The sequence below is a fragment of the Centropristis striata genome, chromosome 12, assembly GCF_030273125.1.
Source record: "Centropristis striata isolate RG_2023a ecotype Rhode Island chromosome 12, C.striata_1.0, whole genome shotgun sequence".
Lineage (NCBI taxonomy): Eukaryota > Metazoa > Chordata > Actinopteri > Perciformes > Serranidae > Centropristis > Centropristis striata.
This window is the reverse complement of record NC_081528.1, coordinates 15,545,451-15,557,474: the sequence shown is the minus strand read 5'-3', so window position 1 is coordinate 15,557,474 and position 12,024 is coordinate 15,545,451. Positions and strand designations below refer to the sequence as shown.

Here is a 12,024-nt window from a genome sequence, read left to right as displayed (position 1 = left end):
CTACTGTATGAATACATGAAAAAATGAAGCTACATCAAGTGGAGACAGATTTATAGAAATAAGGTCTTCCTTCTGCTTTTCTTTCAGTTTTCCTTTCCCCTCTTACAATGCTGTTTCCCAAAAAATTGTGACACTATCATTTGCGAAATAATTTTTTATATATTTTCAATTTAAAACTGTAAAATACAATATACTTTTGTGTTCAAACTAAAACTTTGTTTCTAGTAAATGTAACGCCTGCAACCTTTTCCCCAAAAAATTGAGACGGAAGCTTTTTTACAACTGTTAAACCACCTATTCTTTTAACAACCAAGAATTAATTGATATTCATTAAATATTTGAAATTGTATTTATCCACCCAAAGATAAGAAACATTTTCTGATGACAATGCTTATATCATAGAAGACAGAACTGACAAAATTCGAACGGAACTTTAGAAAAGTAAACCGAATTTTGAAATAACTATAAACTTCACATAGCTCTACTTATAACCTCTCCCACCCTACCATTCCTTTAGTGGGGGGCTTTAGATGTTTGGGTGGAGATAGCAGGTCAACCGTAGATGCCACATAGAAATGGTGTGTAGCTTCTGAAAGCTGATAATAATTTATGTATTTATATTCATTAAGCTTAATTAGAGATGCAGCTCATATGGTCTGTCAAACTTTCCTAGTCATAAATGTGTAATAAAACTAGTTGAGGTGAGCAGGTCTCTAGTTTGTGGTTGTAAAGTTTCATGAGGCTGTGGTTTTTCTAGAGGTCACAGCAGCTCATTTTATACACTGAGGGCAAATTAAAAATACACTCCCACTACAATGATATGGCAATAATGGGACTAACATCATCAAACATGAATATAATTGGGCTGGTTAAATTAACAAGAGTCTCTGCTTTACAGTGGTCCAATTTGTGCAATTCCAAGACTGTTTATGGACTGCAGTGTGCAGAAATATTAACATCCAATAGTTTCATATGGTATCAGGACCTTCACTGTGGCATTGAAGATGAGCCTGCCACAGCCTGTGAAAGACTCGCCCTCAAAGATTTAAAGAGGTTAATTTGCATGTGTAGATGCAGTGGCAAACTGTTTACTGTCAACCATTTTCTGTAGTGTTCCCTAGCCCATGAGGTAATGTCCTAGATACAATCATGTCCGTTTTTAATGCAGTGCCAACTGAGGGATCGAAGGTCATGGGCATCCATTGTCAGGTTTTGGCCTTGCCTCTAATTTACAGAGATTTCTCCGGACTCCCTGAATCTTTTAATGATGCCGTAGATGGTGAAATCCCCAAATTCAATCCAATTGTCCACTGAGATATATGTCATAATATATAGCTTCATGGATATAGTATATAATAGTTTCCAACTGAATGTCAAAAAAATAGTAGCACAATTTTGGCATTCTGTTTTTATTAACAGTTCCCACAACATCCGAACTTCCTTTCTGACTTGCCCCATAATCTCTCACTTCTTTCCCCCTACCACTCTTTTCTTTACTTTGTTCCTTCTTCCTTATGCTGCTGTCCTTCCATAACTATTGCAAACAGCTGGTTGATGGGAATGTAAGGCTGATCATGTGTTTCTATGTATTTTAGGACTCTGAACCACCAGTATGACTACACATTTGACTGGACCATGCTGAAACAGAAAGCAGCTCAGCAGGGGGCCTCCTCCGGGGGCCAGGGCCAGCAGGCACAAACCCCCACAGGCAAGCAAACTGACAAACCCAAGCCTAACATGAAAGGTTAGTAGCAAACAGCCAAGCGACGTTTTTTACAGACACCAATTGCTCATATATTCATTCAGTATTGTCTTTAGGACTAATAGATATTGTTTTATTTCCTAACCCACACCCCAGTGCCCCTTTTTGGGGGGAAAAAAAAGAATAAAACACAAAATTGGAAATCAAAAGCAAATACAACTTTTTATTCCTGTTGGAATAATGAAGCCAAACAGCATTACACGTTTTTCAGGAGGCACTCTAAAAGAACAGAAAACAGAAAATCTCAGACAAAAGAATTTGATACAATTGGTCTGTCTTGCAGAAGCAAAGACGTCCTTGGGGAATTTGACTACTAACTTTGCTGCCATGCTATTCTGTTCCTTTGTTAGAGCTGGACAACAGGCTCTCTTTCTTACGATTTTAATGCTGACCAACTTGCTATCATTACACACCTCTGCCTCTTCTGCAGTCTGTCATGATTAACATTCCCTCTCCAAACTGGATAATTTTGAATATATCTTTCCCCCCCACCCCCTTTACTTAACATTTATTTTCCCATGCTATTTGACTGTGATATGCTTTCAGTTCAGCTTTATTTGTCTAGCCAAAAATCACAAATGTGCCTCAGAGGGCTTTACAATCTGTACAGCTGTCCTTTGACCCTTACTTCCGATTAATGATCCACACATGGTGTCAAGCAGATGGAGACCAACTGTGGCTGATTGGAGACAACACCCTGAGGAATATTGGTCCCTCAGTTCTAAAATCAAGGACATACTTGCGATGTCACTATCTTGGGTGGCAAACATTAAGCCAGGTCTGTCACAATGCTTTTACATGGGAAACAACTAAACAATGCTAAAACAACTTCAGAAATAAACAGTCTGTTTTTCCCCTATATTTGTTAAACAGCTGTATATCGCTGCTACTAAATTTATGATCAGGATCATTAAAGTGATCAGATCTTGTCAACAGCCAGAATACATAGGCCGTGGTCCTGGCGTGACTACAACACATCTGAGACAACATGCCTGCAGAAGGACACGCCCATTCTAATCAGCTGACCACTATAGTAGTGCTCACTGGTACAGGGACCGAGTGGAGGAGGGTCAGGTGAAACGAAGATAATGTTGTCAGAAAAAAGGCTTTGTAGTAAACAACATTCTGTGTTTATCTGTTTTTAGCCAAGCTAGACAAGATAATTTTGGTTAAAACTGGTGTTTAATTGCTCCCCGTGTATTATATGAAGTGAGATGCGCTGGACATTTTAAAATGTTGCTGGTGTGCTCTGATTAATTTGTTATGTAGTTGACACACCAGTTATGTTGTTGAATCAATTCCTGGCATTTGCTCCTGTTCTTGGAGTCATGTGAAACTAATGATAGACATCTAAAGAAACTTTAAAGACTCCTGTAAGTGTTAAATTTAAGAACCCATTTTGAAATGTGTGACAAATTAAAAGTATTTAAATAAATAACGGATTAAAAAGCAGTCTCGCTGGGGGAAACGCTGAACAGGGATGTCCTTTTTAGGGCATTGTGAATTAGACCTAAAAGTAAAGTTTATGAGTTTAACACTCAACCAACACCAGACAGACATGAGAAGAAGGCGTCAGCATGGAAAGACCAATGGCTTTTTGTCTTGTGTAAATGTTGAGAAGTTCTTTTGCGGCATTTCATTGAACATATGCTAAAAGACATTTAAACCAAGTTACTTGATGAATATCGGTTCCATATGTTGGTTGTCAGTCTCTTTGATTATTAGTTATTGATATTGGTATCAGCCATGAAAATAACGTAATGTGCCAACCCCTATTGTTGTTAATGTGGATACTTGGTACCAGATCAGTTTAGAGAGTCACTGACAAACAAGACCAGCTGACCAACTAACTAAACTCAGTACCATAGAAAGCCTGTTATTTTAAATAACTTAAAATTGCAGCAGAGGGACTGTTCTCCACTGATATACACAGCATACTTTTAATATTTCACAATTCCAGCTGTATTTTCTGTTTTGTGAGATTTTGCTATGTTTTCTAAAAAAAATGTTGGTTTTGTTATTGTGGTTGACCAAAAATGTCTTATCTTCCAATCAATCTTTCAACCTTTTTGTTGAAGTAATGTAATATAATATTACAGTATGACAGTACACTCTGATATACTCTTTTAGATTAACAATCTTTATTTCATTGTTTGTGTAAAGTAACTGTCCAGCCTGCAGAAGTGGACGTATGTGCCTGAGGATAATGAATTAACTGACTGGATGTTTGTCCAGGGAACAAAAAAATCTTGTTTATTTTATTAATAATTTGATTTAATAATAAAATAACAAGCTACCAGGCGACTTTTAAAACAAAATACTAAGTAATTGACCCTTGGTTTTGCATGGATGGGAGACTGCAAATTCCATTATCATGTTCAGTTTCTCATGTTTATAACCAACCAAATGTTTGTTTACTAGTGGATTTGTTGTTTCTCTAGGAGCACTGGGAGAAGGAAGAGGAACATAAGTTTTTTCACAAATGATCTGTCTTTTTCTACTACTCTGTGCTACAAAGTCAAAACTCAGTAACTGAGAAAAATGAATTGTAGTGTCATACCAAAGCAAAAGGCAGTAACTTATATTTTAATTTTTGGTTACCATTAAAAAGCAGTATAATGGCGAAGATTATAAAATTCCTTGTTCTGATAATGATATAACAATTCCCTTTTTACTGTGACATTATTAATATTATGATGTTCTTGTGAAGTCCTTTTTAAAAATTTAATTATTCCATGTTTATGGATGTTTCAGAGTAAAGAGCTAAATACGTACTTAAATGCAGTAAAGTGACCCTGAATTAAGTAAATAAAAATGAACAATGTATTGCAAATGAGTAAACAGTTGAATAATTTAATTTCAATAAGTTACTCCTCCCAAATAAAGTTGTGGCCAGTTTGGGTTCAGAAACTGAATGCTGTAACACAACTGGATGGAGTATTTGATGTGATTGGTAAAACATAGACACATAGGCCTATCACCTAATGCAAAGCAAAAGTTTTGACATGTTGCAGAGGCATTTGGGAATGTGAGGGTAGCCGTCTACTTGAGTGCACCTACTGTGGATATAGGCAAAAGACCAACTCTGCTGGGACCTAGGAATTCATGTGGAAACCCGCACATTTTGGATTCATTCAACTTGCAAAACAGCCTGGAAAGCGCATCTGCTTATCCAAAATGAAATGGATTTAACAGGATTCGGTTTTGAAAAGAACGTAGGCGTTAAATTCCATGTTTACTGTGCTTTGTGCTTATTACTTTGATGCTTTGAGTGCGTGTCTGTCCGTCACCGCTGGGTTTCCGTGTTTAGATCAGGGTGCCGCTGACTGGCTAGCCTGTCACACACGTGCTGTCATTGGCATCATGACTTTCACTACATTGGCTAGCCAACTATGGCTAACTATGGCTACCTTCAATATTTGCTGTCCAATTCTGTTTGCCCCAGGGAGAAGCTCTGTCATCGTTTGTTGTTAATTCACTTGCTAATTAGATATGCCGAGCTAGCTCTATGGGCTAACTTTGGCGATCTTACTTACATTATCTAATGGTTATTAACTGTGTCAGCGTATTGGTGTTTCAAAGCCATCTCCACCATCCTTTTTCCCCTTGTGTTAGTGTCACTTGCTAGACTATAATACAGAGGTGAAACGCAGTAACCTGAACGCATTAACTCCGGCTCAGCAAAACGAAAAGAATACCACAGTTACTGTTAAAACAACCCTTGTTTTCTGTCTTAAATGTAACAAAAGAATTTTTTTAAATGAAAAAACAAAAACAAAAATGAAGTAACTGCCTTTTGGCTTTGTAGGGCAGTACTGTCAGGATACAGTAACAGAGCAAATATGGCATTTGTGGCAAACATTTTTTTTCCTTAAAGGTAACCCAAACACTGCTATTCCTCACATACATCGTTAAAGTCATAAAACTGATCTTTGACTTAAAAATTGATGTTAAAATTAGACATATTATTCCCCATTCTTATAACCTCTTCTGAAACCAAATGTAATTACTCAGGAATGAGTTAGGTTTAGCAGAATGCTAGCCTAACCCAATCGTTACAAGCTTTTTTCCAGCTTTTTCTTTCAGATGCTATAATGGGCTCAGCTTTGGAGCTTCAGGAAAACAGACTGGTATCATATGAAACTTGAAGATCAGAAATCTATTGGTACAAACTATGTTGTGATTTGTTGTCAAGAAGGAGGTTAAATAAATGGTCTTTCATTGTACCCAGCTATATCTCCTGCTTTAGAAGGCATAGCCTTTTTTTTTCCTTTACCAGGACCCTTTTTAAGAAAATGTACAGCACAGTTTACACCACTTCAATTATAGTGAAATGAAAACGTATTATGGAATTTCTGCCTAATGATATCCAATATTTCTGCCTCCACCAGCTTTTAGACTTGCATTGTATTTGATATCATGAATGCATTTTTACTGTACAAACTACAGCATTTAATTAATTCAAAGTTGAGTATCATTTAGCATCTACAAAAATTTCAAATGGTTATAAACATTTATTTTCAATTTCTCCAGACTGCAGGTGTGTCATTACACACAACAGCTAAAAAAAACTACCTGCAGAGCTAATTTCAGCTGAGATATGTTATTGTAGTGGTAATTACTTGGCCAAATGAATTAATGTTTGCCGAAGACACATGAGCCACATTATGGTAGCATTACTCAAATATTAGCAAATATTACATTTGCTGCAAATCACCAGGACTAAATGTTACCAACGCCCAAAAGTTTGAGAACTTTAAACAGGCCTAATTATATGCTAATATGTTATTTTTTAGATGAACTACATCTGTGGTTAGCAACTTACCATAACAGTGAACATGTTTGGGACTTGAACATAATATGGTGACTGTGAGGCTGGGGCTGAGAGTTGAGGGGGACAGGGGACAGCTCTAGCTAAAGATGGTCAGGTACAGTGTCTCCTCATCCATGCAACCTCAGAACAAAAACATAATGACACGCACAGAACGCTACGTACAGGTAGGGCTGGGCAATATGGAGCAAAAGTCATATCCCGATATATTTAGGCTGAATATTGCTATACGATATATATCCCGATATTTTATCTCAAGTGAGAGCAAATGTTCAGTCAAAGTGAAATATGACATGTCACAAATAGCTTTATTGAAACGGTTTATTTAAGTGAACATAAAGACTGTAACAGGAGAACCTTTTTTTTTTTTTTTTTAAATCAGAGCTCCATAAAGTGCACATTTAAATAAAATATATATCTTGAATAAAAATAGCCTTTGAAATAAAATAGAAAAAAATTAAAATTTTCTGAAATAAATATTTATGTTAGAAAAGAATAACGACCATTCCAAAAGAACTAAATATGACAAACCCTAGTAAGGGCAGCATTTATATATAACATTTTTTTATTTTTAACTGTATTGATATATGCGATATGGTCTAATTCCATATCAAATTGTAAAATATATCGATATATCTTTTGATATATCCCCCAGCCCCACGTACAGGTAGCACACTAAATTCAACTTGAATTGCAAGAGTAATAAGTAATATGACAACATGATTAACATAATCTTATGATTGCTTATAACAGACATAACAGGCCATGCATATTTGAGTGCAGAGGTGATCACATTCAGGTTGATGTTTACTTGAGGGGGAACAGGTCATGGTTGGTCTCAAAGACGTCAACAGTCAGTTGTCCTGTTTCTGGTTGACTTTGCTGGTTGGGTTAACCTTTGAGGTGCATTACGCTCACAAAGTTGACTTGAGTTGTTGGTACATACAGTGCTTAACAAATTTATTAGACCACCTGTCATAAAAACAAGAAAACATACATATTTTAGAAATCTTTCAAAAGCTTGATTAAAACTAAAATGTTATTTATTTATTTCACAGATAAAGTGAATTCACCTTTTTAAAGGCAGATTAGAGCCGGCTCACTGGGCCAGATCCTTAAGAGAGCTCATTTTGAGGTTGAATACACACTTGTAACTTTGTATATAAGCAAGCCTTTGCTCTTGTGTGTTTTTAGCTCCTGACTACTCAGTCAGTTAACATTTGCAATGCCAGGTGTTGCATACTTATTGGAAATCCCCGAGGCTTATAGGAATTTCAGGGTCATCAGGTTGTAAAGCAGGCAGACTCTGTTCCAACACTCTAGAGGGGAATGATTGGCATGAGTCCTACCAATTTAACAAATCTATTTTTATTTATATAAAGACAAAATAATAGGTTTGAAACCATAGGCCAATATAGGAGTGTTTTATTCAGAGGCTTAATGTATGCAGGGATGTGTAGAACACTTTTTGGTGAATAAAATAATTTGCCATCAACCAAAATGGATTGTGTTCTTCACCCTCGTCTAACAACCCTCTTCCCAACTAGGGTTGAACAAGGTTGGCTTGCGTGCTGTGTGCCATCATCACGCGTGGCATTTTTTAAATATTGTAACCACTACAGTGTTTTCATCTTAGTTACTATATCATTGGTTGCTGAAGAGCAGAGCAGCATTTAAAAGGGTATATTTTAAGTTACTCCAGCAAACTTCATAGAGAACAATAATGGCAAAATGGCATCAATCTCTTTTAATCTCTTAGTCTATTACCCCATTTTATAGAGATCATTTTCAATGGTCAATGGATTTTCATGGGGAGCAGGTCAACAATAGATGCCACATACAAGTGGTATATAGGGCTTGGTGATATGGAGCAAAAGTCATATCCCGATATATTTATGCTGAATATTGATATACGATATATATCCCAATATTTTTATTGCAAAGTGAGAACAAATGTTCAGTCAAAGAAAAATATGATGTGTCATAAGTAGTTTTATTGAAACCGTTTATTTAAGTCAACATAAATACTCTAAAACAGGAGTACCTTTTCTTTCTTTTTTTTTTTAAATCAAAGCTCCATAAAATAGAAAAAAAAATAGACTGAAATAAAATAGGCCAATCTTTTTCTGAAATAAATATATTTATATGAGAAAAAAATAACGACCATTACAAAATCACTAAATATGACGAACCCTAGTAAGGGCAGCATTTTATATATAAAAGAAAAATATATATATTAATTAAACCAAAGATATATATATATATGTGTATATATATATATGGTTTAATTCCATATCGCATTTAAAAATGTATCAAAATATATTTTATTTCGATTTATCGTCCAGCCCTAGTGGTATACACCAGTGGTTTTCACCTTTGTGCCCAAGGCACACCCAAGTGAAGGCCAAAATATCAAGACACACCTGTATTCATGCAAATGGCCTTTATAGCGCGTATTATCACTCTGTGAATGTTTAATTTTCCTTCCTTTGATGTGTCGCACTCCTATAATCAGAGCTTAACACTCGAACATGGAGAAGCCTGCCAGCTAGGGGCCCAGGAGAAAACTTTTACCATTTAAAAAATAAAAATAAAAAAGCCCAAATTTGGTGGCGCCTCATACATTCTAATGCCTCTATTTCATCATATACACTGATCTTAATCGCTCGTCTTAAAATAATGAGTTTGTCTACCTGATTGTAAACATTTAGGGAATTATTGTAAAGGAAAATGAAGGCTTCTTGTAGGTTTTAATGAAGGCTTCATATTTTTACAGTCTTGTACATTCTGTGGTGGATTTTGTTAAAACTTCAATGTGCTCTTTTTTAAAAATGTACATGTGTTTAGCAACAGGAAGTAATTCATACTGACTCGCTTCTTGTTTACAGTGATGTTCATGAACTTGTCGTGTGCCTGTGATGTATTTTTTTTTCAGTTTTATTCTCCGGTTGAGGCTGCAGATGCACAGACAGTGTTAAACAAAAAAAACAAAACAACCTAGCAACCCAAGTGTGTATTGATACTAGCCGTGTACAAAGTTTTGGCTTTCTGGGATTAACACATAGTTTTAATCGTTGCTACCAAACGGTATATGCAACAGTGTGGTAGGATCAATTCTAAGCGGCCTGTTTCGAAAATCCATCGCTGACTGCCACATGCAAACACAGACGGATAGGCACGTTTTTCTGTCATGCTGCCATTGTTTTGAAGTGAAGGTGAGGGGTGAAATCTTCATTCTGGAGTGAATCACAACTTGTTAATCAAACTATTTTATTAGAATTGAAATGAAAACGGCCTACTACAGTAGCTGGTTTCACTTGAGTGAGTAGTTGACTGATTGGCTCATGGAAAGCTCTGATCTAGGGCTGGGCGATATGGAGCAAAAGCGTTATCCTGGTATATTTAGGCTGAATATTAATATACGGTATATATCCCAATATTTTTTATCGCAAGTGAGGGCAAAAGTTCAGTCAAAGTCAAATATGACATGTCACAAGTAGTTTTATTGAAACCTTTTTTTACGTGAACATAAATACTGTATAATAGGAGCACCTTTTTAAAAAAAAAAAAAAAAAATCAAAGCTCCATAAAGTGCCAATTTAAATAAAAAAAATATCTTGAATAAAAATAGCCGATGAAATAAAATAGGCCAATCTTTTTCTGAAGTAAATATATTTATATGAAAGAAGTACAACGAACATTAGTAAAGAACTAAATATGACAAACCCTAGTAAGGGCAGCATTAATATATTACAAGAGAAAATAATTGAACTATATCGATATATGCGATATGGTCTAATTCCATATTGCATTTAAAAATATATCGATATATCTTTTTTATCGATATATATCACCCAGCCCTACTAGGGACCATTGTTCCTTGTGTGTTCAAGAACTTGGCCTCAGTGAAAATGGAGGCTGGTGAGAGAAAATCATCACACCAAAGTACACTTCATTAAGTTTGCTGAATATTCGTTTCTAACAGACTGCACCTTTTCAAGCAGCCATTCCTTTTCTACAATGTAACCATGTTTCCTCCGTACTGCTTACCACCTGCCTTTAGACACTCTCCTGCTGCTGTAGCTGTTGACTCAGCTTCTCTGTATCTCCACCACTTGTGAACACTCTGGTAATGATGCTGCCTGTGTTTCTGTCTGTGTGTTTGTAGGTTTCTGAGTGTTCTCTGCCAAGTGCAGAGCTGCAGAAGCGTTGGCGACCAGGACCAACAAGTTTCACTTCCTGGACAAGCGACAAACAGAAAGTCTGTGTCTCTCCTTCCATAATAACTATCTATGTAATGGAAATGTATAGATTTACACATGCCTTTGTCAGCTGTGTTATCTATATATTCATATGTATATATAATAAAACTCTGCACTCCGAAAGAAAGGAAGAATGAAAAAGCAGGGTTTTTTTTGTTTTTTGTTTTTTTGGGGGGAGGGGGTTGTGGAGGCTGTAGCCTCCCTGCCCCCTCTCTCCACCCCAACACACACCCCTCCCCAGTCCATCCCTGTCTCTGCCCTCCTTTCAGTGTTGACTTTTTGTAAAGCTTCCTCGGAAACTGAAGTTCAGAAGATAGTCAGCTGACCTTTATTTTTCTCTCCCAGTGGAAACATCTCAACGCATCTTTTCCCCTCTTCACTCCTGAATTATTTCACTCCCTCCTTTTACCAAGAAAATGTTAAAACATGTAAACCTGAAAACTGTTCTCCCTTTTTGTTTCTGAAATAATTGAATGATGCAACCCTGGATGTTATTTACTAAAAAATCAAAAATGTTGGATTTTCTTTCTTGTTTTCTTTTTGTTTTCCTATGGTGATTAGGAGTTTGTCTGTTGACAATATAAGCAGCTGATGGCAACAGTAAATGGTAGAATGATACTCTGGCTCTTTCCCTCTCTCTTTAGAGCTCTGAATTATTATTAAATCTGTTGTAAAATGGTCTTCTCCAAGAAATACCAATAAAAACATTACATAACTCAGACCTCCAAGCACAAGTCATTCTCAACTACCTGCACAATGAAAACTGAGAGAAGAAAAATGTGAAACACCAGTCGTGTCTGATTTGTCTGAACAAGCCCGGATCGTTTCTTCTACAAGTCCCTCATCACCACATCAGTATTTTTATTATACACTCACTGACACACTGTTTAAACTTTAATGTACTTTTCCAAAGGTCTTCTTCAACTGCTGATGTGTTTCCTCCTCATTTTTCAACCATTGCACTCTGACTAATACAGCTGAGAGAAGTTATGCCTGCAGTACTTGACATTATCCAGTAAAAGTGCAGAAACCCACAAATAAGGCATTTAAGTCAAATCGTAAACCTTTCTAGCTGATTGTGTTGTACCCAATGTGAGTCGTTTATTTTCCTGAATTACAAGCATCAAAACAATGGAAGCTACAGGTACATGTCAAAAAATTTGAATATC

General features: G+C 36.2%; 1 protein-coding gene across 4 annotated transcripts in view; it reads left to right on the top strand.

Moving 5' to 3' along the window:
- The window catches only part of csnk1a1 (casein kinase 1, alpha 1), a 47,298-nt gene extending 35,722 nt beyond the window's left edge, over nucleotides 1-11,576 (top strand). For 2 of the 4 annotated variants that reach the window (XM_059347027.1, XM_059347030.1), the window contains 2 exons: nucleotides 1,596-1,744; nucleotides 10,762-11,576. In XM_059347027.1, coding sequence (XP_059203010.1) covers nucleotides 1,596-1,744; nucleotides 10,762-10,769 — 157 coding nt within the window. In that variant the 3' untranslated portion in view covers nucleotides 10,770-11,576. Of the gene's footprint in view, nucleotides 1-1,595; nucleotides 1,750-10,761 lie in introns of those variants that run through there. The other 2 variants (XM_059347029.1, XM_059347028.1) reach the window with 2 other exon arrangements.
- The last annotated feature ends 448 nt before the right edge of the window (nucleotides 11,577-12,024 follow it).